General features: G+C 37.3%; 1 protein-coding gene and 2 pseudogenes across 3 annotated transcripts in view; 2 read left to right on the top strand and 1 right to left on the bottom strand.

Annotated features, from left to right (window-relative positions):
* Nucleotides 1-4,651: 4,651 nt before the first annotated feature.
* On the top strand, nucleotides 4,652-4,844 carry LOC112837860 (H/ACA ribonucleoprotein complex subunit 3 pseudogene; annotated as a pseudogene).
* Nucleotides 4,845-14,368: 9,524 nt separating this feature from the next.
* On the top strand, nucleotides 14,369-14,655 carry LOC112837756 (dolichyl-diphosphooligosaccharide--protein glycosyltransferase subunit TMEM258 pseudogene; annotated as a pseudogene).
* A 1,369-nt stretch (nucleotides 14,656-16,024) lies between these two features.
* The window catches only part of FAM83B (family with sequence similarity 83 member B), an 82,736-nt gene continuing 72,749 nt past the window's right edge, over nucleotides 16,025-26,011 (bottom strand). For all 3 annotated transcript variants that reach the window (XM_073905121.1, XM_025890349.2, XM_073905122.1), the window contains one exon: nucleotides 16,025-22,307. In XM_073905121.1, coding sequence (XP_073761222.1) covers nucleotides 20,006-22,307 — 2,302 coding nt within the window. In that variant the 3' untranslated portion in view covers nucleotides 16,025-20,005. The remainder of the gene's footprint in view (nucleotides 22,308-26,011) is intronic.

The raw sequence follows: 26,011 nt of genomic DNA, 5'->3' as shown, positions 1-26,011 counted from the left end.
AAAAATGCTATTCTCATATTTCCACCCCTTCCCACAGAGGCTAGAATGTCCAGCCAAGCATGTGCTTCTGACCACCAACCTTATTAGCTCCTCTGAGTGGATGGATTGATTCCTAAGATTAGTCAGAAAGGAAGTCATTGAATAGGCCCACTTTTCACTAGCATGCAAAATCACTGTGCGTGTTTATATGAGGCTGAAACATGGCGGTGGGCAGGAAAGAGGGGTGGAAAAGAAGAGAACTACTGCAGGAAGCATCCAGCAGGTTCCTAGATCTACGTTTTAGCACTACTTTTCAGCCAAACCCTGAGTGTGGTGAGAACTGACTACTGGCGTATCGGGTGCTTCCTTATTAGAGAAGGCAGAAAGAATAACGTACAGAATTCAAACACTAACATTCACTCCCCAACACTCTAATTTCTCAGATCTAGTCACTGTATCCCTTTTTTGTTGTCTGAGTCCAGATTTCTGCCTGGATAACCAAAGATTTCCAGTCTCAGAGCAGCTTAGCTGCTCTGACAAGTCCCCAAATTAATTAGAATACGTGCTAGAAACCCTGTCAGGAGCAGGTCCCTGTGGCCAGCCCTAACTCCCATGCCAACCACTCTCAGATAAACTAGCAGGTTATATGCTCCACTTACCTACCTTTGAGGCCTCATCTTACTCCTTGTTAGTACTTCCAAATGTTGGATTCTGTTTTGGACTATCTGTTCTGGTCTATCGTTATATTTCCAACATTCTAAGTTTTTCTTTCCTCTCTTCCTTCCAACTGAAGTAGTCAAACTCCCCCCATGCCTCATTAGAAGTTATTATAGTTGTAGCTCTAGGTTTTAGATCTTTCTTTACAATCGTGCTGTGGTTACTTGGTCCCTGTCTGGTCATATATGGTAACTTTACTTGGCAAATAATGTCAGGGCAAAGAGATCCTTTGTGAAAAAGCTTCACCTTTGAGTTTGTGTTTCCACCATGACAGGCCATCTGAATAAAGAAGAGCTTAATAGATAAAACACTTAAGGAGTTATCAAAATCTTCTTTCTTTGTTACTTTTAGCCTAAGGCAGTTTTGTAGTTGCTACCATCTTGAGAAATTTTGGTGTGCATTATACACATTTTTATCCTCATCATGAGTGTGGAAGAAGTATTTAAGAAAATTGGCCAGCATCCCTCAGTGGGATGCCTGATTGGCTGAGTTGGTGAAGCGTGCAACTCTTGATTTCAGGGTTGTGAGTTCAAGCCCCACGTTGGATGTGGTGATTACTTAAAAAAAATAATAATAAAATCTTAAAAAAAAAAAAGAAGAAGAAGAAAGAAAGAAAGAAACATAGCCAGCATCTTGGATTTAAGTCAGAGGTTTCCACGGAAAGATCTCAGGAAAAATCTTATCGACAATTTAAAATATACAATAAATAGGAGAATGAACATTTTCAGCAGGGGAGACACATTTATTTTGTGGTCATTTGTTTTGTGAAAAAATACAGGATAAAAACTGTCATTGTCTCTTCTGTCCTCTGTCTCTTCTTTCTTTTTCTTTTCTCTTTCTGTGTCTCCCTGGAAATCTTACCCAGTGTGATTATCCAGTTCAATGCAGATTACTTCCACATCTATCTCACTCTTCCCTCCTGAGCTCCAGATACACACCATTCATGGCTACCTACAACTGAGCATCTTGTGGGCATCTGAAACATAATACAATTGCAAATGATTCATCCTCATTGTCCCTGCCACAACACACGCCAAGCTGGCTCCTTCTTCTGTATGCCTTTTCTCTGGTAAGGAAACCACGCAGTCTTCCAAGCTCAAAACCTCAGAAATATCCAACACTCATCCCTTTCTTCCAATGAAAATCATATATTTGGTTATCAAGTATTTATTCTAATTCCAAATTAGTTAGCAATTTTGTTCCCTCTCATTCACCCTCCAATGCCTCTGCATTAGTTTGTCATCCACCAACAGTTTCTTGGATTCACTGCAATAGTCTCTTGTTGAACCCCATGTCTCCACATTTCCTCCCAACCATGTCTCAGAGTCACTTCCTGGGACTTCTTTTTACAAAATCGTCATCATCACCATCATCATCAAAACAACCATGATAATAAAGTTTACTCCATACTTAGGAGACCACAAAAATTTCTCACTGCTTCCAAAATGCAGTCTAAACTTTAGCTTGACACATAAGATATAAAATTTGGCTCCGAACTTTCTTTTTTCACATTTACTTTGCACCTTCTTTGCACCCCCATAAACACTAAGATCAAACCACACGAACTTCTTCATTGTTTTAGAAAAATGCCATGCCTTTTATACATTTCTTTCTCTACATGCTTTCCCTCTGTCTACAGTATATCCTCTACTTTATTTTACTGACATTCAGTATTTCCACTGTGGCTTCTCACATGCAATACTGTTTATTTGTTACTCTTGGCTCACTAAACTGTGCTCCTGAAGAAAAGGGAATATAAGTCAACTATAGGTAGCAAGCGAACAATGGACATTTAATTTCAGTGACCGAATAAGAAATGAATCTAAGGGAACATGCATAGTAATTACATCTATAAGGAAGGATCTTTGTGATGTTAGAATAAGGTTGATTAATCAGTGAGTAGTAAATTGTTCAAGATACACACATTTAAGAAAGGATGAAAAATCCAGGAAGGTACCACTTTTCTCTTCTCTGTTACTTGCAGAATGAGGAAAAACTTGATTCTACATCAAAAGCAGCCCAAATAATGCTATTTTACATTCCCATCAAAGACTAATTCAGAAATTATGTCATAAATTTCCAACATATAACATCTACTCAATCCACCATGTGTAATGTCAGGCACACTTCTAACTAGTGAAACAGAGATGGTGACCGTGAAAGACAAACACATTTTTAGGTCTTTGATGATATTAAGGAATAATTGATAATGATATTGTAGTTACATTAGAAAATAATCCTTAAATTTTAGTGATCCATAGTGAAAACACAGGTATGACATCAAAGATGGCTTCAAACATAGTATGAAATGGTGAGGTAGTCAGAGTGTGGATATGGCAGCTTTACTAAGTGTTGATGGATGTTAAGGACAGGTGATGGATAATGGGAATTCATTAAAGTATCTGTCTACTTTTGCATGTGTTTGAAATTCTGTCAATATATTTAAAAAACATTTTCTATCATGACCAATGACTACACAGTTGGAAACAATTAAAGTGACATCAAATACGTGTTATTTGTACTTGTGAGGCACTCTGGTACTTTCTATTTTATTCTTTCCGATTCTATTTTATTTAAAAAAAACATAATGATAAACCACTAAATTTATTTGTCTTAGCTAATGAGCCATGGAAAACACTGTTTTATACAATGAAATAATTCTCCATGTGTTAATTTCCCCCTGTCCAATGTACACTCTGTGAGTTTTCTACATTTCATATTAAATACCAACCTTCTCACAGGGCTCACAGACTTTTAAGCATCTCATCTCCCTGGTGTCACTCTAATTTTGTCACATGGCAAGAAAAAAGGGGGGCATATTAAAATTATGTTCTCGACTATATATTCCAACAGAAACATTACTTTAACTAAAACAGCGTTGTTCCAAGTGATGAAATTGTTATCTTTTATCCAAATTTGACCCTAGTATAAAAGGAGAGTGCTCCTGAACATACACTCTTTTCTGTGTTCCACTCTGTATGTAAGCATCTACTCTCGTTATACTGGTCTTTCTACCATTAGGTTCTGATTATTCTTAAGCTCTGCAACCACAAATAAATGTCCAGATTCATAGACTCTCCAGGCATCCAGTCATTTCTTAGCTTTTGTTTGTACAGCCTATTTTTCAGATTTTTAAAAACTGAATGTCATTCTGTGGTTTTAAATACTTTCTCATTTACTAAGGTCATTTTCATTCTTATTTTTATGGCACAAGCTAGGCCTCCTGGGATGGTGCCATCTACGAAAAAATAAATACTTTTTATATAGCAGCATTCAGCTGAATGATAAAGTTGAATACTATGCAGTCCCACTGAACCATCTTTTTTAACTGTCACTTCAATACAGTGACACTTTATTTCAAGCCTCAAACCTATTGTAACTGATCAAATAAATGTAATAATTAAGGAACAATTGAGTACCACTAAGTTCTTGATAATAAGCCATATAGATTATCTAAAAAGTGGCAAACATAACAGTATGGAGATGATTTAATAGATATTCATTTATAGTACTACATTTAAGAACCATAAGACTTGATAAAATGAATACATAAACTTACACATTGTGTTATAGTCTCTAACCTTCTATAATTGTACTTATGTGTTTACATACTTTCCACAAATGTATGTTATAATCCTTAAGATCTGTACTTCATAATGTGGAAGATGGTGTTTGATGTGTGCTAGGTAATTTAATATTATGCATACTGAATTCAAGTACAGCTTATCCTATTTCATTATTACTCTGACATAGGAAGATATAAAGACAAATAATATCCAGACATAGAAAAAATAATTTGTTAAGTACTTGAAGAAATGCACCTACAGATAATTTTTGGTGATTACATACTGAGTAATAGTATGAAAAACAAAAACAAAAAGCCTTGGGGAAAAAAAGAAAATGTGAGTCAGAAGGAGTTGCAGACTAAATTGCAACATCTGGCTTTGGCGGGATCATGTTTCCGCAGTATTATCTCAACAGCAGGGAGATCCGGTCTGTACACTGAAGAAGCGGAACCTATGGGACAAGAGACCCCCTCGGCTCATCCTGCTGGGCTCTCCCCAGATGACAAATACTCTCAACACTGAATCACCATCAAGAAATGCTTCAAGGCTCTCAAGACACAGCAACCATGCCCTGTCCTCTGAGTGTCCCTTAAATTTCATGTCTCTTCTGCTGCCTGCTCCCCTCAGAGACTTTTCGAAACCAAGCTCTTCCATCTGTGAGCCCTGAAGCCTTCTTACCACCCTTGCTCTTTGGAACCCTGTTTCACTGTTGCCTTTGATCCGCTTGTGTGAGGCAATCATGGTAGCAATCCTCCTTAAAGGAACCAGTTTGAATCTTCTTTCCATATTTTGAATAACTGCCAGGTTACTAAAATGATTTGAAAGGAAAAAAACACTTGAATTTGGATAAGTCAATATGGAGCCGGATGTAGAAAAGTATGTAACTAATCTAAAATCCATAACTTGGTGTGGATAAAGATCATGGCCATTCACCACACTTTAAGTTTTATTTTTTTAAAGATTTCATTTACTTATTTGAGAGAGAGAGAGGATGAGTGGTGGGGATGGGGCAGAGGGAGAGAGAGAAGCAGACTCCCTGCTGAGCAGAAAGTCTGATGCGGGACTAGATTCCAGGACCCTGGGATCATGACCTGGGCTGAAGGCAGTTGCTTAACCGACTGAGCCACCCAGGCACCGCCCCCCCGATTGCCACACTTTAAAAACACATTTGCCACTAACCAAACTGAGGTGTATTGCTATTGTAGGACATGGTCTCTGAGAATCCCAAACATTCTTAGGATTCCCTGACATGAGATAAAGACAACTTAAAACTGACTTCTCAGGTTCAGTATACATTAAGAAATCCTCACAATCTCTAAAACCATTGTATTTAGGAATCCAATAAAAGTAAATGGGATTCTATCACTTTGACAAATGGAACAGCTCTTACTCCATGCAAGTCATGGAAAGGCTGGGCGGGAACACGTGCAGCAAGATGACACTGGAGAAGCACCTGCCTCCGCCTGCTGCCCACCTGCCACCCACCTGCCACCCACCAGCCTGCCCTGCCTCCCAGTCATTCTGCTCTAGCCAATCTGTAACCTCTGGTTTTCTATTTCTTGGAACTCACTCAGAAACATATTAAGCAAGATGACCTTTAAATATACACTTCACCCTCACATGTTTACAGTTTTAATTCCCAACATCTGGAAATCAACCTTATTGTCCAACTTTGAACCCTGGAGAAAATTGCTAAGAGTTTAAAAATTATTACTGCCTTTATCCAAGAAAACACATTTAAAAAAATGCTGGTCCTACTGTGCCAATATTTACCTTGTGCCCTTTTTTTCAAGGGGACTCAAATCACAAGGTAAATGTCTTTAATATTCAAACATTTATATGAAGTACCAGAAGTTATTATTTTCATGTATTACAAAGGGAATCAAGCACAAAGAAGTTCAGTGCCTGTAAGTGGTTTGTCAGAAGATAGTACATTCAGCTTTCCCCTCTGTTCTTCCTTCTATTTTTATCTAATTTTATTTTAAAGAAACGCCTTTCATCTTATCATGATTAGAATGCAAAATATTCTCAAGGTTTTCCTCTGCAAATCAAATGCGATCAGCACTTTCAGTCCCTTCCCTGTGCCAAGCACTGTGACAACACTTGATAGAACAAATGCTATTTAACTCTGAATCACATAAAACACATTTTAAAACATTCTTTGCAAAGCACAATACACATTGTTTTATACTTGAATTAGCAAAATACATAACAGAATTTCCTTTTCTCTTTAAAAAAGCAGTATTATATTCTGCTTGGGGGAGAACAATAAAACATCAAACCAAGTTTAGACTCCCCTGTGCATGAAAACTGCAGCAGGTGACTGATGTCAGCCTTCTGTGAATGTCTCAAGTGACCTCAAGGAGATCTCAAAAACAGGAAGAACCAGAAAACCAGTTAAGCAGAGGCATGCAGGCAATATTTCTGAATAATCAGATATGACAAAAACCTAATGTATTAAGATGGCCTAAGGGTTTTTCTCGTGTCTATGTGGAAATCAGAAAACCCTAATTTTTTATAACTGTAACAAAGTATACCTTGTGACACACAGGTATTTGGAGAATTGCTTGCAAGCATTGTATCCCCACTTCCCCTTTTTGTATATATAACCCCCTGTAGCTAACAAGCCTTGGAGCAATTCCTCAAAGCAATCTGAAAGACTGCTTCCTGGGCAATCTCGTCCTCAGTAAGACAACTAATAAAGTATTTACTAACCTATTTTGAGGTTGGCTTTCTTTCAGTTGACAATTTGGCGACCACGAAAGGACCCCAGAAGAGACACCACTTTCTCATCTGAGATCCACCAGGAAACGGACCCTTGGTACTGGTTCTTGCGCCCAATTGTCTCCTTACACGAAGTACAATGGACTGGGTGGGCTCTTCCTGGGATCTGGACCTCCCCGTTTGGTAGATGGTCTAGAGCTTTATTCATTGTTGTTTTTCTTTCTTCTGCAAAGTCAGGAAAAGGTGGCATTCCGTGTAGGACCCAGGGTTCGGGTTTTAACCTTTCTTTCTTTCTCCTGCAGTCAGGGAAGAGCGCCATTTTGTGCTTAACACAGGTTCCGGGTCCTATCCGTTGTCTCTTTCCTCCTGTGTAAGTCAGAAAGGGCGCTGTGCTGTATGGAGCACAGGTTGCAGGTCTGTTGGAGGGACAAATCTTCATCCTAGAAATTAAAAATTTTTCAGAATTTTGCCAATTTGAATACTTGATGCTACGATGACATAAATGAGATTCTGAACAAATCCGAACACAAGGGACAGGAGCTCGTCTCATTGGAGAGTGCATAGACTAACCTTACACGCTGCACTGGTCTCGTAGGGATTCCCATTTACAGTACAGATAATTTAGTTGCTTTACTGAGGGATGAATGTAAGTCTTCTGCTCAGCATTCTGAGCACTTTTCGTTTTCGCCAGGCTAAATGGAGAGAAACACCGAGACACAAATACCATTAAGCAACTCTAGGGGGAGACCCTGGAGGCGCAAGGTCACTCTAATTAGCACATCAGTCCACAACTAAAATCCCTTAGGTAGTGCCAAGCATTTAAACCCAGTAGGACTGAGATAAATCATCACAAATGGAAAAACAGGATGGGTAACCCTTCCAACACTCCAGGGGGGATTCATGTTTAACACACATGGATCATAAATTTGCAAGCTTCTAAATAAATGAGAAAATTATACTAAGGATGATTCTAACGTTCAAATGGCCTAAATGGGAACCCCTTGAAATACCATGTATTTACCCACCCAACTCAAGAAAACCAGCTATTAAATTAAACTGGAGTGGGATGCATATTTTGGTTGGTATTTAGAAGCTCCTAAAAGAAATGCTGGTGCTTACTTGGCAGCACATGTACTAAAAATTGGGGCAACTGGATGGCTCAGTTGGTTAAGCGTCTGCCTTCGGGCTCAGGTCACGATCCCAGGGTCCTGGGATCAAGCGCTGCCTTGGGCTCCCTGCTCAGCGGGGAGCCTGCTTCTTCCTCTCTCTCTGCCTGCCGCTCTGCCTACTTGTGCTCCTCTGTCCAAAAAAAAATAAATAAATAATAATAATAATCCTTTAAAAAAAAGGAAAAAGATGACAGATGATAAGCATCTCAAATTTTTTATTAAGAACAAGGGGATTAAAATAGAGTTAAGATAAAAGTTTATAAATTTGTCAGCAATATTTGTGTCTACTTAAGGTATCCCCCCCCTTTTTTTTGTAAGTTAAAACGTTAGTTTTGCTAAGTTATGTGATGGATAGTCATTAAATACCTAGATCATTTTCAAATAAGATAAAATACTGAAACATTAATTACTAACATAGGTTTATCTACCTTGAACTTTCTATTACAGAGAAACTAAAGGTATTTGGGTCTATTAATAAACATATTTTGTGCCATGTTGAAACATTTACTACAAGAAGGCATATGTTTCTAAAAATTACTAAATGTATTTGTAAATTTGCCCATCTAAAGAATACTGGTATAACAAACAGTTCACAATTGCTTACTACTTCAGTTTTTACTAGAAACTAAGGTTTCTAAGAGTTCAGAACTCTAATAAATGTAATTAAGATTAATGGACATAATAAGGGAAACAACTCTATGCAAGGAAAGTGAGATATATGTTTTTGGTATAAAAAACAAAAAAGCATGAGGAATGGGAATGCATTTTTGCTGAAGGAAAAGAAAATTATTTTGTCCTAAAGTGAGACGATTTAAAGAGGGAAAACTTAGGACAAATCTAAATGTAAAAAAAAAGAAGAAAGACAAAAAAAGAAAGAAAAGAAAAAGAAAAGAGTTGTAGAAAGTTTGCAAAAAGGAAACCTTTGGAAAAGAATATGTATGGTTAGTAGTAGCTAAGATTAGAATAAATTTATATAAAATGATGTCAAAAGTACACTGGTATAAGATTGGAATTTGGTTTTTCTCTGTTAAAATGACAAAGTTTCCTTAGATTATTGGTCTACTCTTAATGTGAAATTGTAAACAAGGTTGTTTATCTTTAATGTAATCACCTAGAAAAACACTTTCTCTGTTTTGTATTTATGAGATCTTTGATCACTTAAGAAAACTGAATCTTCTCAGTATTAAAAGAGCTAAGTTTTGCTAACAATTATGTAATTTCTTTATTTGCCTTTGAATCTTTTATTGCTACCTTGGTTAAATAGATAATTAAGTATTATTAAGTATTAAGTTTTGCTCTGTAATTCTATTTAGGCACGTCCTTTAAAACTTTGATATTTTTGACAACCTTCACAAAATTTTGAAGGATGTCTTTTTGGCTAATTAGTCTTATTTGGTACATTAAATTACATGGGAAGCATTGTCAGATAAATGATGATAAACCTTCTTAGATTATATAGTATGGGTGAATGCTATTAATATGATCTTTCTAGAAATTCTAAAAAATTTCTCAAGTTTTGATTTGTTTTGGTATAATGTTATCACTTGTAAATCTAATTATTGAAATGGTGTGTGTCTCAGAAATAACCAACTTTGAACTCTCATCAGATCTTTAACCATGGCCATTTTTGAATCTTTTGTCATTTACCGTTATTGTTTTTACTCTGATGCTCTTGCAAACATATTTCAGATTCAAGAATATTCATGGAAAGGACTTACAACAAATACAGGTATCTGATACCTTTAAGGTCATAAAACTAAACTGGCTAAAGAATTGCCAGAACTAATGGGAATACTGTATTCAAACATAACAGGAATTAATAGCATGGTAGTGAATGGACTAAGATGATTATACTTTTTATGACTTTTGTTTGAAATATTTACTGGTTCTATAATGTTTGCTCTTTCAGATCTAAGGAAACTTTTTCTCTTAAGCTATCTTTGACTTAGAGAAATTTGGTAAAATATACCATTGTAAACAAATATGAAACTTTCATTTCTCTTTCTCCCTACCTGATCCCTCCAGAATTTGGAAACTCTCAGTAAATATTCTTACTTCCAGGGCAGTTATAGTTATTTGCATAAGTTCAATAAGAATCTGTTCTCCTTGTAACAGGACATCATTGGAAACATCACTTATATTAGCAAGGCTTTGACTGGAATGCCATATTTGAAAGAGACATGCATAGACTCAGGGATGAGCAGACAGCTTTAAGCAACTAAGGTTGATTTTATGCAGCCAATGAAGCCCCTTGGAGAAATTAGCCTGATACTGCTTATAGGGTTCCTGGGAACCTTACCAGGTGAGTAAGGAAGGTCACTTCCTGGCAGGCTTTGGAACCTCAGAATATTTTAGGGACTGCAAGAAGAAAGGAAGTAACCAAATCTACAGCTATTAACAGGCGAGTCTGATGGCAAGTACTTGGCTTGGCTTCTTAGCCTCAAGGGACTGTTAAAATTCTTGATAAAAATTAGCGGCAGAGCAGATTTGAAAGGACCTATATGGCCAATCCCTATTCTTGCTGGCATTGTGTCAATAATTAGGACAAGATTGTTAAAACTGGACTTATTTTATAAATTAGTCTTTGACTAACTTTGATGGAAAGTAAGGGTGAGGGCGCCTGGGTGGCTCAGTTGGTTAAGCGACTGCCTTCGGCTCAGGTCATGATCCTGGAGTCCCAGGATTGAGTGCCACATCAGGCTCCCTGCTCAGCAGGGAGTCTGCTTCTCCCTCTGACCCTCTTCCCTCTTGTGCTCTCTATCTCTCGTTCTCTCTCTCTCAAATAAATAAATAACATCTTTAAAAAAAAAGAAAGTAAGGGTGATTTCAGAAAAACTCTGTTTCAGTAACACAACTTTGTGGATGTTAGATTCTAGTCCTGATTAATTTTCTTTGAGTGTTTGTTGTTTGCCTATAAAATTGGGCTGAATCCTGAATTCCTCTGGTTTCCTCAAATATCTGGCTATTACTCTCTAAACTAAGATTTCCAATTTTCTTCTGTTCTTTTAACTTAGAGTCATTGAGAACTTAAACTGCCCATTTTCCTGAAGCCCTGCAGACTGAAGCTAGACAACTTGAGGTAAACTTCAGAGAAATTGCCACAGTGGCCATATTTAGACTATCTTCATATTTGTTGCTAAATGGGCCAATCAGAAAGATCACCAGAGATATTCAAACTGAACCAGGAAAATCTGTCAGACTGCACTGTCTATTCTCACTCCATCTGAAGATGCTTTGAGCCCAACATCTAGGAATTATCTCACTGATAGTACTCAGGACTCAGACACTGGGTTTATAATTTGCTCCATTAACCTGTGTTTTTCTTTTCTTTCCATAAGAAATGCCTCTATTCATTACCTACATTGCTTGCACAATGCAGTCCTAACTCTGAGAGACCATCTGCAGGACCGCTCCTGAAATGAGACGACTGTATTTAACTGAACTGACCTGTTCTCAAGACTAGGACTGGTTCATGAGATGTGAAACAGACTTCTTACCTAAGGTCCAGAACAGAACAGTTTAACTCCAGCTAAGAGGGAACAGTGTTGATAGGTGATGTTATTCTAAGAAAAAAAAAATCTTGTCAAAATGGGAGAATGTTACTTTGCAACCACACCACAAGGACTTTTGGTGAAAATCTATTCCAGATACGTGTAGACGACTCTCAGTTAGGGTAGATTAAGTCAGAGGGCGCCACTCTGCTGGAACAAGCTAATCATACCAGGTATCAGCCTTAAGTGACCCAACACCCAGTCTCAGGAAAACATTAGCTCAATGGCTTGGTTCTGAAATGCGTGGTTTAAATCTATTCTAATGTTTCTAGCTAAGATATTAGCCTTTTTATTGTTAATATATTTACTATACAAATTAACTTCTTCTTGTGTGCATTGGTGTACTCAGACTTGCACTAAGCTAATGATGGTCAAATGTCTGGATACTATAAATAATATATACAGTTCTGTATAAAGTTTGACAGTTTATACCTAGACACAACGAAACACCTCAGGCTATAAAATTCTTAAACTTTAGCAAATTTAGAAGTTTACAGATAGTTATGCTTTTTAGGACATGTTTGCCTCATATATCAGAATAACTAGGAATGAACCTTCCTAATGCCCTGGGACAAAGAGATACTTGGTCACCATCGTCTCCTACAGGTTGCAATTTGCCAAAAAGGGGGACCGTGCATGAAAACTGCAGCAGGTGACTGATGTCAGCCTTCTGTGAAAGTCTCAAGTGACCTCAAGGAGATCTCAAAAACAGGAAGAACCAGAAAACCAGTTAAGCAGAGGTATGCAACAATTGGCTCCGATTAAAACATAAGGTATTAAGATGACCTAAGGGTCTTTCTCCTATGTGGAAATCAGAAAACCCTAAATTTTTACAACTATTACAAGTTATACCTTCTGGGACACACATGCATTTGGAGAACATGTATCCCCTTGCCCCCATTTTGTATATATAACCTGTAGCTAATAAGCTTTGGAACAGTTCTTCAAAGCAATTTGAAAGACTTTACTGGGTGTTCGTCCTCAGTAAGACAACTTATAAAGCATTTACTAATTTACCATTTTGAGGTTGGCTTTCTTTCAATCGACACCCCAGTTATGAAAACACATCCAAGTCTGAGCTTTCTGGCAGACTCTTATTAGCTAGAATGCTTATCTTGATTAAATGAGTATCTAACTTATTTAGTTAGATAGTCACTTAGTGACTATTTAGTTAGTTCACTTAGTAATGAACTCAAAGAAAATTTTGCTAGTTTGTAAAACAACCAAACAAATAAACCAAAAATATGTCCCCTTCCCACAACCCAAAAGAACCTTCTTTAAAAAATGTGGTCTATTAAATCTAACTGAATGTGCCTGATAACTGAGACACAGAGAGGGATTGTGAAAAATCTTTATTCCTATAGCTAGAAAAAGGAAGTTTAGAGACAGAATGTGTTAATGTCAGGATATACCTTGAAAGTTGTTCTCTAAAATAAGTCCCTGATTTAAGGTTGTTTTTGTTTTGTTTTGGGGGTTGTTGGTTTCTCCCCCCCCCCCCGCCATTACCTCTTTCTAATTCAAGCAAAATAGCAGAGACCATTCTGTCAAATTGATTATGTGAATTTTGTCACAACATTTTGTGTTTCCTTGTGGCTCTGTTACAGATGTGACATACTTCCCAAGCCATTGGAGTTCAGCAAGAATAAGGAAACTGTAAGTTCCCATCTAAATCTGTTCTGGTGGGGTGTCCACCTCTCCTCATTTCCTACCACATATGTTCTAGGAGTCCCTATTGGGATTTGCTAGCTTGGCTTCCTCATGGCACCTGTTCTTCTCTGCTCTGGCCCTCTGTGCTAATGCTGCCGAGGACCACTCACACCCAAAGTGGTAGATGTACCTTCTTGTGCCCAGAAGAGTCTGCCGTGGTTGCTGTAACATTTTAACATTAGCACAGAGGCTGCTGTTGAACACAGGAGGCTGTGCTGAGGATCATGGTGCGGACATCCATGGTGGTGGCCCCTGACACCTGACTCTCCACGCACCGTCCATGGAGAGTTTAGAGAAGCCATTCTTCTGCTGCAGTCCCACACAGTTGAACTACATTGGTTGACAATCTGAATGACCTTACTCACAGTCACCACTTCCTTCCCTTGTGTGTCAACTATCTTTGAACTGAATTTGAACAGCTCTACTCCATTTTCCTTTAGAATGAATTCTTCATCAGGGGTTTTCTTTCCTTCAAAAAAAAAATTATGTCCTCAGAAGACTAGCCCTAGGTAAATGTGACTGAAATTTATACCAGGACCCCTGCTGCATTAACTCATCCATGTTTTTTGTTTTTTTATACAAATGGCTATTTAGGTATCTGTACATTTTAATGTATCGATATTACTGGAATATATATTTACCTAACTATAGTTAAGGAAATGACAGGATTCACACACAGAATATTTATCAGGCATTTCTTCTGTGCACTTTGGTAGGCACTAGGAGTACAAAAAAACACAAATTTGGACAAACAGGCTGTGGGTAGCAAATTTTTGCTGTCAGTTTGGGCTATTCCTAAAACATTCATGAAAACTTGCTGCAGCTTCTGATTACCCATTCTTTTTTTCCTTACATCAAAAGTCTACTATAACCTATATACTTGGAACAAAGTAGGTTCCCAGTATGAGTATTAGATTCCAGTGGCAGAGCCGTGGATGACCCTGTGCCTGGTAAAATGGAGCTTGAGGCCATGAGCAGATACACCAGCCCAGTGAACCTGGCTGTCTTTCCCTATCCGACTGTGGTGCTGTTGATCATCGGCATGTTCTTCACTGCCTAGTTATTTATGAGGATATCTACACGTGCACTCGGGATGTCTACAAAGAGCTCCTCATCTCCTTGGTGGCCTCACTCTTCATGGGCTTTGGAATCCTCTTCCTGCTGCTCTGGGTTGCATCTATGCATGAGCTCCCAAGGGTTCCAACCAGGTGGCTTCACCGAATCCCTGCTTTTGTAAATTAATTGTTTTACTATTGTTGGAAGTGTCCTACCTGCTGCTCACAATAAAGGCAGACCCCCCCCCCAAATTAGCCAGACTGTTGAAACAGATTATGGGAGAATTGTCCAATTTGACATGTTATATTTTTCATCTATATGTCTCTTACTTCAGTTTCTTACTGCTTTCAGCTCAGGTAGTTTCACCTCATGTAATTCTTTCCCACAGGCAGGACATATGCTTACTCCTTTCAGTCCCTTCTCATCTTAAACCCAGTTACCTCAGGTTGGTCTTTGACTCCTTAAATAACAGAGCCTAGTTAGGTGTTTCTTTTAGGTATGGTCACAAAAGCAAAACCTCACTTTTTTTCCTTACCAGCCCATTGAACCAGGGTTTTCTTAAACATCTGTGTTTACAGTAAATGGAAAAAAAAAATCAAGGTTTTTACTGAAAATTATACTTACCTACTTAAAAATCACATTTGCCTTTAAAATGACACTATTTAATTCCCAATACACAGTATTTCAAATACATCATTATCCGTGATCGAAGGGACAAGTGTTTTTTTTTTCCCTAGGAAAAATGACTTTTGAATTTTAAATAACTTTCAGACTCTAGGTTATTTAATGTCACTAATTGATCTACTACAAATGCACCTTTAGAATATTTATTCAAACTAAATGCTACAAAGTTATACAAAATTCAGCTATCAATTTTTTAGCAAAATTGCTTCTATTTTTCAAAGTCTCAAGTTATTTAAAATAACTATATATTACAGTAGCAATAGAAATAGAGTGAGTGTATAGGATACAGTTGTTTAAGGGAAGAGTATTGTCACTGGGTATCAAATATGGACAAATTATTGTATGAAATATGTGCTAACCAAAAATAAAATGAAGATATTTCAAAATTCATAAAGATTTAAAAACGTGCACAAATATAAATGATATAAAACTAAGTAAAAGCATGTGTTTAAGTGGAGAAATGCAGGGTATGAAGATAAAAAACAACTTACAACACATTGATGTTTGTATAAAATTATTTAATATTCATTTATTAGATCTAAAACCAAGCTACTTAGGAAGAATATTTCTTTGATAATATTTATGTATATAAAAATGGACTCTTTGGTTTATAATTTCATCCTTTTCATTTTAAATATTCTAGAACCAAACTAAGTATTAAAATAAACATTTTTTAAACAGTATCACACATGGTTAATGTGATTCTACTTTATATTCCTCAGCCATAGTCATATTACATCATATTTGTCTTTCATGACAAATATCTTTGGAATAATAGGTGAATAACTGGATAATCTTGAGTAAAGTTAAAGTTGAATGTAGCCAGAGTTCAATTTCTTCCTTGCTTATCTGGATTACTCTAGATGTCATCTTGATTAAACAAGATATTTGCTTCCATAAAAGTAGACTGCCAACATATACCCATTACTCAATACGCCACATTAGAGTTATGGCTAATCCCAATCATTATAATAGAGAGACACCAGCGTGTTCAGGATGCAGGCACTTAAACTATTCTGAAGATATCTGCCAAGAACTTCTTTGAATTCATACCTATTTTCTTGAGTTTCTGCTTACACACTAAATGTACTATGTAGAGAGTAAAACCACCTTACCCATCTTTACTATGAAAAGTACATCTAAGTGCCATTATCTTTCCACCAATATTAATGTGGGGAGAAAAGGGAAGTATTTTGCTTGAAAGGATTACATCCATGAAGTTTAGAAGTGTCTGTTGAGAACTTAAACTCTGAACAAATTATTTGAAGTATTATGTGCTTGCTCAGCCTTCACCCCTGACGAATTTCTCAGCCACAGAAACTTTGGAAAGTTACTACACCTAGATTCTGACATACAGATGTTTCTGGAGGGAAAAATAAATAAAGGAAAATAAAGACAAATGGCAGAGGAGAATAAATCTGTGCAAAAGCTGAAGCTACCAGTCACAGGCCGATGAGACAAAGCCTCCTGCCTTCTCAGTGCCATGAGGAGAGGAGGGATTCAGGAGCTATTATTTAAAAGCACGGAGCACTGGGTGTTACATGAAAATAATGAATCGTGGATCACCACATCAAAAACTAATGATGTATTGTAGGTGACTAACATAATAAAATAAAATTTAAAAAGATAATAATAAATAAATAAAAGTGACCTCTTTCCAGAAGTGGTGGCAGTTGCTGCACAAAAAGGCAACAAGCTTTTGCTTGTAATTAAAAATGATTAAAACTAGTTTATGTAATTTCACCTTCAAAGTTATCTTGCTCTACATTTTAGGACTTCCAATTTCAGAGCTGCCTAAAGACAATTAGCCCATTTTCCTCTTAGGCCATCTAACAAAGAATGGGTAATATTAAAGTCAATCTGGTTTGGGTAATGTGGGTTCTGTCTTTGGTAAGTGGGTAAAGGACAATGGTCCGGAATTACAAAAGCGAATGTTTCTAGGAGCAAAATGAAAAATCTCTTGCATTCACTGGACTCCAATTCTAATGCTTTTTAATAATCTGATACTAATATATAAAGATTATACAATTTCCTTATCAGATTATAAGCCAATGCCCATTCCAACAGTTATTTTTCTTTAAACGCAAAACTTTTGTAGATCAAGTGGCTACTTTTCCTGTGAAGAATAACTGTTCTCTCTCAAAGTTTTATTTGTATGCTATTACCTCATTAGAAAGTCTGCAAAATTTCCAATCGATTACATGCAGCTTTCCAAAACAGTAAAATCCCATGTTGCAGTAATTCCCTGTTATAATGGGAGTCGTAAAACCTGCTTTTATGAATAATGTTAAACTGGGTCCATATTCTGGATTTGTGTTTATAAAATGCCATAAACGGCTTAGGTTACTGCAATATTTCTGGTATATTCTGGTAGAGACAGAGCAAAAGAGAGAGACAACATTCAGAAAAGTTGCCTCCATCATAATGGAGTAGAAGCCAGCAAGGTATGGTGTGGTGTAGTATTAAAGGTACAGGCTTTTTGGGCGCCTGGGTGGCTCAGTTGGTTAAGCGACTGCCTTCGGCTCAGGTCATGATCCTGGAGTCCCTGGATCGAGTCCCTGGATCGAGTCCCGCATCCGGCTCCCTGCTCGGCAGGGAGTCTGCTTCTCCCTCTGACCCTCCCCCCTTCATGTGCTTTCTCTCTCTCTCATTCTCTCTCTCTCAAATAAATAAAATCTTAAAAAAAATAGTTTAAAAAATAAAAATAAAAGTACAGGCTTTTGCGTTCAAACCCGATTCTGCGTTCAAACCCAGTTCTACAGATGCAGAGGCATGTGACTCTTGGAAAGTTATGTAACTTCTTGAAGGGTTAGTTTTCTCATTTGCAAAAAGGAACTATTTACTTTACAGCGTTATTGTGAATACTTAACAAGGTAATATGTTTAACATTGAGTTCCATCCCCTGCCTAGCTTCCTAACCTAAGGGACTGCTTTGCCTAGCACAGACACAAGTTAAACTTGTTGTTTCCTTTCCCTTTTCATTGTCACAGGGCAACCAGCACAAGATCAAAATGGTGGCCTAGCAATTAAAACTGTCCTGGTAAGTTACAATCAGAAAGTAACATCAATTTCATTCCCTACCTCACCTACTATGATTATTTTGAGCCATGCGTGTCCTTGTTGTCTGGTGGAATTCAACTAAAGCTTTCTTGGCTGATTACCATTGAGTCATAAAATCTAAATATTCTCTCATTTAATTCTCAACAGTTTGGGCGAGGCAGATATTGAACAAATTTGGGAGGTAATGGGATGTGACAGAATGTTACAGACACGTTGGTACAATTACTTATAGTTATGTGACTTGGAGCATTACCTCTCTGCGTCTCAAAGTCTCATTTATCACCTCAAACATCATCGACAAATAATGAGGACAAGGGTACCCACAAAATAATTATTGTGGGAACTTTAGGTTCTAGCTCAAGACCTGGTCCATACAAGGGCTCACTAAATGTTAGATTTTCTTTTCCCTACTGTCATGTTTTCTCTTTTCATGTTCTCATCGTGTTTTTTAAACACTATGGAAAATTATCTTAATGACTGATATTTTAATGCTCTCATTTTAACTTAATAGATATTATTTGACTGAATCTTGAATTTTTAAAACAACATACTGCCCCATATTACAACTTAGAAGGTGTTAATATATTTAAAGAGTTACAGAAATACCTCACAGTTCTCAAATGGTGTGTTGTTTCTTGAATTCTGTCCTTTGTGGATGAAGTGCAGCCAAGTTAAAGTCTCTTTAGTGGATGTGGGGCTTTAATTTCATTACTTTAAGAAAGGCAAAGAGTATCTTATGATCTAAATACTTGAGGATGATCCAGTTAAGATAGGAAAGATTTAAAACTTTCAACTAGGCTCTCTGGTCATGAAAGAATGAGGCCAGATACCACTTCTCATGTCCATCATGGGACTTTCATGAAAACACTATGCACTCACACTGCATTTGGCACAGCATAAAAAAGAGCAAGGACTTTTGCAAGCAAAACACCTAAGCATTGTTGGACTACTCTAAGATAAAAATTTGTGCAGAAGTTTACATTTCTAAAAGCTTTTTTATCTTAGAGGAGAGGTATGATTCAGGTTTCCCAAATATCTGCTGGTTGCTCTAAGTTTCAAGGAAGGAATGACTACATAAGTTCAGCAGCTGACTGGTGAGGGCAGCATGGGGTCCTCTGGTCCAGAGTGGAAAGATTTTCACAAAATGAGGAAAAGAAATTCCTAGCATGTACCACATGAGGCTGATACTTTGCAAACACCTCAGTCAAAATGAAAGATGTGCTGAGCTACATAGTTTAAGTTGTACTGTTGCTGCCCAACCAGTTGTATATGCTCCACAGGAAAATTAATAAAATATAACAAGTTGTCCTGTAGAGTTTAAAGGTAATTAAAACCCAAAAAGGCTTTGTACTATTTTTCTCATAATTTGGAGATATGAAAACCTATAAAGATATATTATAAAGGGCCACTGATAGTATTAGGATCCTTTTTTAAAAGGAAAGACTTTGGAATGAATGCTTGAAATCCATACACCATCTCTCCACTAAAGTTTCTATTTGAGACTTAAGAAGATCTTCAGTCTGAAGAAGACAATCTACATTCTATTTACCATTACCATTTAAAAATCGTGTGTATAGAGACATTCCATCTACACTGTAATTAAGCACAACTAACTTTATCGCACAGAACAACTTTACTGTATATTAGTACACTGGTAAACATATACATCATACCTCAAACTCTCTCCCTACAGAATCTATTGGCATGTTACAAAAAGTGTCCACAAAGTTCTTTGGACAAATGCTTATAGCTAGTCATTTGTATTTTAAAAACTATTTGAAATTACAGTAGTTCATTTATTTTTGTGTATAAAGTTTCCAAACTTCTGCATAAATCCTCGGAACTTGTTTTCATTTGGCTGGTATGAGTGATAAACACCAGTGTTGTAATTAAGCATCGGGCTGGACCTGCCGTAACTATTGCCCACAGTTGTGGATTTTATTTCTGGGCGGTGCACACCAGTATTTGGTATGTTGCTTGCTGGCTGAATAGAGCTTTCAATCTTATAAAATGGCTCAAAACGACTGTAAATGCGCCTGTCAGTTGAATGAGATCTTAGAAGCTCATTGGGCTTTGGCCGTGGAGAAGAAGCTGGTTTTCTTTCAGGAGCAAGAACTGTATTAATCTCCTTTGAATCTCTGTATTGGATCTGTTCAGTGTTAAATCTCGGGGCAGAAGCATCTCCTGCTCTTTCCAAGAACTTGTTTTCAACTGGACCCGGAGCAGGTATTATTTTGCTACTTTCATCAGATGGAGAATTTATCCCCTGAGATGAGCTAACAGTTACATCTTCCTTACTCTTGTGAATACTGCCTTGAGAGTTTGATGACGAAGAACGCTTTCTTCTAGGAGATGAATCAATTTTTGGTTCTGATTTTTTTGGTTTTTGATTCTCTTCAGCCTCAGAAACTAAAGTATCAGAACTACTACACATTCTATAAAAGGCAGGTGCTTTATTTTTGGATAGATTTTCTTTCTTCTCTGGGGTCAGGCTAAGTAATGACCTTAACTTCTGAGATCCCTTTTTCAAAAAACTCGGAGAGCCTTTAACTTCCTTCTTTGCAGTGAGTTCTTTGCCAGGTTCATCTTTATTCATATCAAGCAAAGCAGCAACGGAAATTGACTTGGTCGTGGTGCCACTTGGAGGCTGTCTCTTTATGACCTCCCTGTCCTCTTCTATGCTCTGGGTCACGTTGTGCATGCTTTTAGAATTTTTCAGCAAGTCCTCTTTGGGTTTTTCTGGTTGTCTAACTCGATTCCTGGTAAGCGTACTATATACATAATGCTTACTATGTCCATGATCTAGGTTGGCTTTTGAGTGGTCAAAGAATGGGAAACTTCGCCTTTTGAGCAGATTCTCATTTTGTTGATTCTTTAGATTTTCTGTCTGCTTATTTACACACAAGGATGTATATAAATAGTTGTTTGCCTCTGTATGGCCATTTGTGGTTTGATTTAAGACTGTGGAGTGGTTTTCAGAAACCTGCAAGGTGTGCATTTTTGGTGCCTCTGACTGCAACGGGAGCTTGGGGCTTGATTCTGGCACAGGTTTGTCTGTCACATTCTGTCCACTCGTAGGGGTGTCCGGGACCTCCTTAGGTGTGTCACTTCCCTGGGAACCAATGACAGTTGAATTTGAGGAGCCAGTCGTACAACTGTTAACTTCCTGTTGTTCGGGTAAAGTTGGTTTAAACACAAAAGAGGAACGAAGCCGAGAATGAGTATAATGGGCATTGGCTTTCAAATTTTCAGAACTATCGTAGCCCTCAAACCGGTCACCTAGGGCCGACCCATTTGAGTCAGGTGCAGCTTCTGAATGATCATTTAAGTAGGATTCAATTCTCCAGTTACGCAAGAATGACTTTGTGGTATGTTCAAGGGTTGGCATTCTTTGTTGCAAAAAGCGAATATGATTATCTGTTCCGTTAAAAGACCTCCGCACATTTGAGTTCCTCTCTGCAAGATTTGTTGTTTTTCTCTGGGCAAGCCGATCAGCAAAACTCTGGGCAGGTGTGTTTCGGTGGCTCACATAGCCTCCTCGCAATGAGGATGCCACACTGAGACTATCTGAAGGCTTTTTCCAATTACCTGGAGGATTAATGTTTCGATTTAGAGCCCTGTTAAGCAGCAGGTATGGTGCTGTTTCTGGCTGTTCCCCAGCATAACTATGCCTCTTCCAATTTTCATTTATCTGACTGGATTGATACTGACGGACTGTATTTGGACCATTAAAGTTTGGAATAAAATGAGGCTTGTATCCATGATTTCTTATGCTGTATTTGTCATGTTCATTTAGAGTATATATCCCTCTGTTTTTGAAGTAACCAGATTCTAGTTTATGAATTTTGTCTTGTCTGCCAAAAAGGTTTCTTTGGCTGGAAATGGAAGCTAATGAAGAAAGTGACCGCTGGTAGGTGCCACTCTCCCAGAGTGCTTTGCCAGGCTTCACCCTTGCTGATTCTTCCTGAGCGAATGAACTGGGGATACAGGATCGGGCATAGAGAGTTCTAAATTCTTCATCAAAGGACTCAACAAGTTGTCCTGTGATTATCTGAACCATGCTGAGGTGAGCTTTTTCAAATGACCACATGTAGCTGAAAAAGAATCAAAATTGGAAAATTTTAATTTTTCTGTTAGAAGATTAATGACAATATATAACTCTAAGAAAAAATGTGTTGTTTAACATCAACAAGAGTATTTTTGTTCATTTTCCCTGCCTACCGTAATTTAGAACATCTTCAATCATTAAATGCTTGCAGTGCCTGTATCTCCCTACTCCCACATTTGTATCTTAAATAACAAAGCAACTCAAGTCCTGGCTTTGAATCCACCCATAATTTCTGACATTACTTTCTAGAAGTCCAAAGAAGAGCCTGCTGTACATTTTGCATCTCTGCCTCCTAAGATTTTATGGTGTAGAAAATGTTATATTTCATAGATAGCAGCCTGGCAGAGGGAAGGCAAGCCAGTATGAGTGGAAAAGTTGAGAGACCTGACTTTTGTTGAGCTATCTACCCACATGAGCATGGGCCTCAGTTTCCAAAACGTTAGCATAATCCTACCATTCCTTATAGTTCTAGCATGTTATAATACAAGATAGGTCTTTGCTCATACATTTTATCTCTTTGGCTTACTCAGGAAGTGTACTTTGGGACGCTAGGGCTTGTGAACAGAGAGAGCCTTTGTGGGCTGCAGTCTCAGTCCATAAAGGGCACCTTACTGCTTACTTTATGCATGCAGTGGACAGAGAACTGGTAAATTTAGCCTCAAAAGCCATGCCAGTCAGAATGCCAATTAAGATCTTTTCATATAAAATACAATTTCTAGGAAATTAAAGTTTGTAACTACTTTATAGTACTTTGTGGAACTTCTACAGTTTAGAGGTGACAGTTGAAATGTCATATAAAATTTTAAGTCTGATTTGTAAAAATTTAGATAATGTAATATACAGAGTCACTGAGCCAAAAAAGGAACTGCTAATATGCTATGTATCAAATACTGTTCCTGATATAATAGGGGTTAATAAAGGAAAAAGGAGACAGACATTCTCCACAATGAAGGAGCCTGCTCTTTATAGAGGGGACACAGTAACAAAGGCAGATGAAATACTAAAAGAATGTACAGAGTATGAATTTAAAATATGCAAAATATCATAAACAAGAGTGTAAAACTTAAGAGTCCTATTATTTTATCTAGTGTGTTTACTGGATGCATGGTATGAGAAGAATAACTCACTAAGTGCTCTTTTTGTACAGATGTGTGGGTCACAGGTTGACTTAAAATAAATGATACAAAGTGAATCACTAAAGGAATTTTCAACCCCACTGAAGAACCGAATACAAAATTCGTGAGAAACAGCCAGTAGAAGAATGAATAGTCAACTATGACATATGAGAAAATCCCCAGAGACAAGTGGAAGTTTAGCTGTATTTTGACAGAGACTGTACAACCCGGACGTTAAAACACAAAAGGTGTCGAACAGCTTGTGTGGGAGGAGAGAGACATATGGGAATAAGAAGGAAGGAAGAATGGCCATGTTTTGGTTGAACACAGAAAAGAAATGACATTTAGCTGAGGTAAATAAGTTATATAAGGGACTGATGAATGGGTGGGGAAAATCTTGAAAGCAAAGCAGAAAGTTTGACTGTGTACGATTCCCTCCCCCCCCAATTTGGATAAATTATCATAAAAAGATGTTTGAGGAGTGATTTTTTTTCCAGTAGGTATTTGTACTATAGACTTGAAAGATGAGGGACTGAACTTACTGTGACGGGTAAGAGAATTGAAGTAAGGGGATAAGAGCCCAAACCAGAGTAGAAATTAGAATAAAGAGTAAAAATGTTGAGCCAGGAACAAGAAGAGAGAACCAGAATATCGGCACGTCATAAAGGACGTGTATAGGTTATTAAATAAAAATAACCTCCAGGTGTTGAGCTCAGGAAACTGAGAAGGTAATGGCACTGGTGAATATGTTGCAACTGGGAGAACTTTCCCTGCTTTGGTCAGTCAAAAAACAATACTGTGATATCACTTCAGGTAACAGGAAGACATTCAATTATATATGTTCAGTGTAGAGATTATTCTCTGGAACCACTAACAGCCCCAAATAAAAGAGCTATTTTACTGACACCCAGGAAACTTTCAATAAGACTGTCAAGACTCCAGCCAATCACTCTCCTGTAAACTCAGCTCTTGATAAACATTTCCCATGCAATTTCCAATAAGCGTTAGGGTCCCTCATTCTTTAACAACAATACACAGCAAAAGATCAGCAGACATTTGAAGACAGTTTAGAAGATGGTTTATAAAGCTTAAAAGTTTAGATGCAAAACAGGCCAAAACAAGCAGGAAACAGGCACCTGGAGGAAACAGAAATTGCACAGATAAGAATACATACAAAAACAGAGCTACAAAAAAACTATAATTAATATCCTCAAAGAAATAGAGAAAATGATGAATCTATAAAACACAAACAGGATGCTTTGAAAATGGTCCAAGTAGGAGATATTAAAAATATTTGATAGAAAAATTAAAAAAAAAAGTTGTAAAAGATGTGTTAGAATAAACAACTGAGAAAATCCCTCAGGTAGTACAATGCCACCCACCCTCAGAAAGAAAATCAGAGGGGAAAAAATTACAATGGGAGCAGAAATCTAGTGAATAAGAATTCGAGAGAGAGAGAGAGAGAGAGAGAGAGAATAGAGACAACTGAGGAGAAGAAATGATCAAAGAATAAGAAAATGTCCCAGAATTGAAAGATAGGAGTATTTGGATTGCCTAGAACAATAAATTGAAAAAAGCCTAGACCAAGAAACATAATAAATTTGAGAATAGCAGGGAATAGAAGAGAAACCTTAGAAGTTTCCAGTGAGAAAAAAAAAAAAAAGTTACATATGAAGAATGGGAATAACAATTGTTTGAGACTTCTCAACAGTAATTTTGATTGCCAGGCAGTGTCTCAAATTCGGAGGAAAAACGATTTGGCTTAGAGTTCTATCCCCAGTTAGGCCATTAATCACATAAAATTATGAATTTTTGGACTTAAAAAAAAGTTCCATGGTAAGGGAAATTGTTCTTGAGCAAACATGAGAAAAACTATGATTTGGAAACAAAAAAGAAGGAAAAAGGGGATTAACATGGGATTTAAGACATTGTGGCTGAAACTACTTGGGAGTATGGGAAATTACAGGACCCCAGCAGAGCTCCAGGTAAAAGACCTGCTAGGCCAGATGGGACACGACAGATTGTTGGTAGTAATCGAGCATTTGGAAAAGTTGTTCATGTCCTAAGAAATCTGTAGAGTCAACTGGAAAAAAAACAGCAATACATAAATAGAAAACAAAGACAATGAATAAAACCAAAACCAAATGGTCATTATTAACTTTGTTATAAAAAAGGAAGCATATCACAAATGACTCCATGGCTCATCAATGACCAATTCTGACACAATTTCAGTAATGTAAACTGAGACTTCTCACTTAACAAACAACTGTGATAAAACTGTACTGGGTGAATGGTAACCAGGAGGGCAAGTGGATATGGGTGAATAGCAGATGTAACCCTTCAATTACCATACTACAGAATGAAGAGATAATATCTAAAAGTGATAAATTGAGCATTTGCACTATAATCACATTATGTAAGAGAATGTAATAACTATCAGAAGAATTAGCTGAAAGAATTAAATAACTGCATCTGGAGATCAGATTCCAGGAGTGGATACAGATGGAGAACAAAAACTGTCTTGTATTGCATATCTATCTTTCTTTTCTTTCTTTTCTCTCTTCCTTCCTTCCTT

Source organism: Callorhinus ursinus, unplaced genomic scaffold, assembly GCF_003265705.2.
Source record: "Callorhinus ursinus isolate GAN/ISIS: 27379988/994484 unplaced genomic scaffold, GSC_fseal_2.0 scaffold22, whole genome shotgun sequence".
Classification (NCBI taxonomy): Eukaryota; Metazoa; Chordata; class Mammalia; order Carnivora; family Otariidae; genus Callorhinus; species Callorhinus ursinus.
This window is presented reverse-complemented; position numbering and strand designations above follow the sequence as displayed.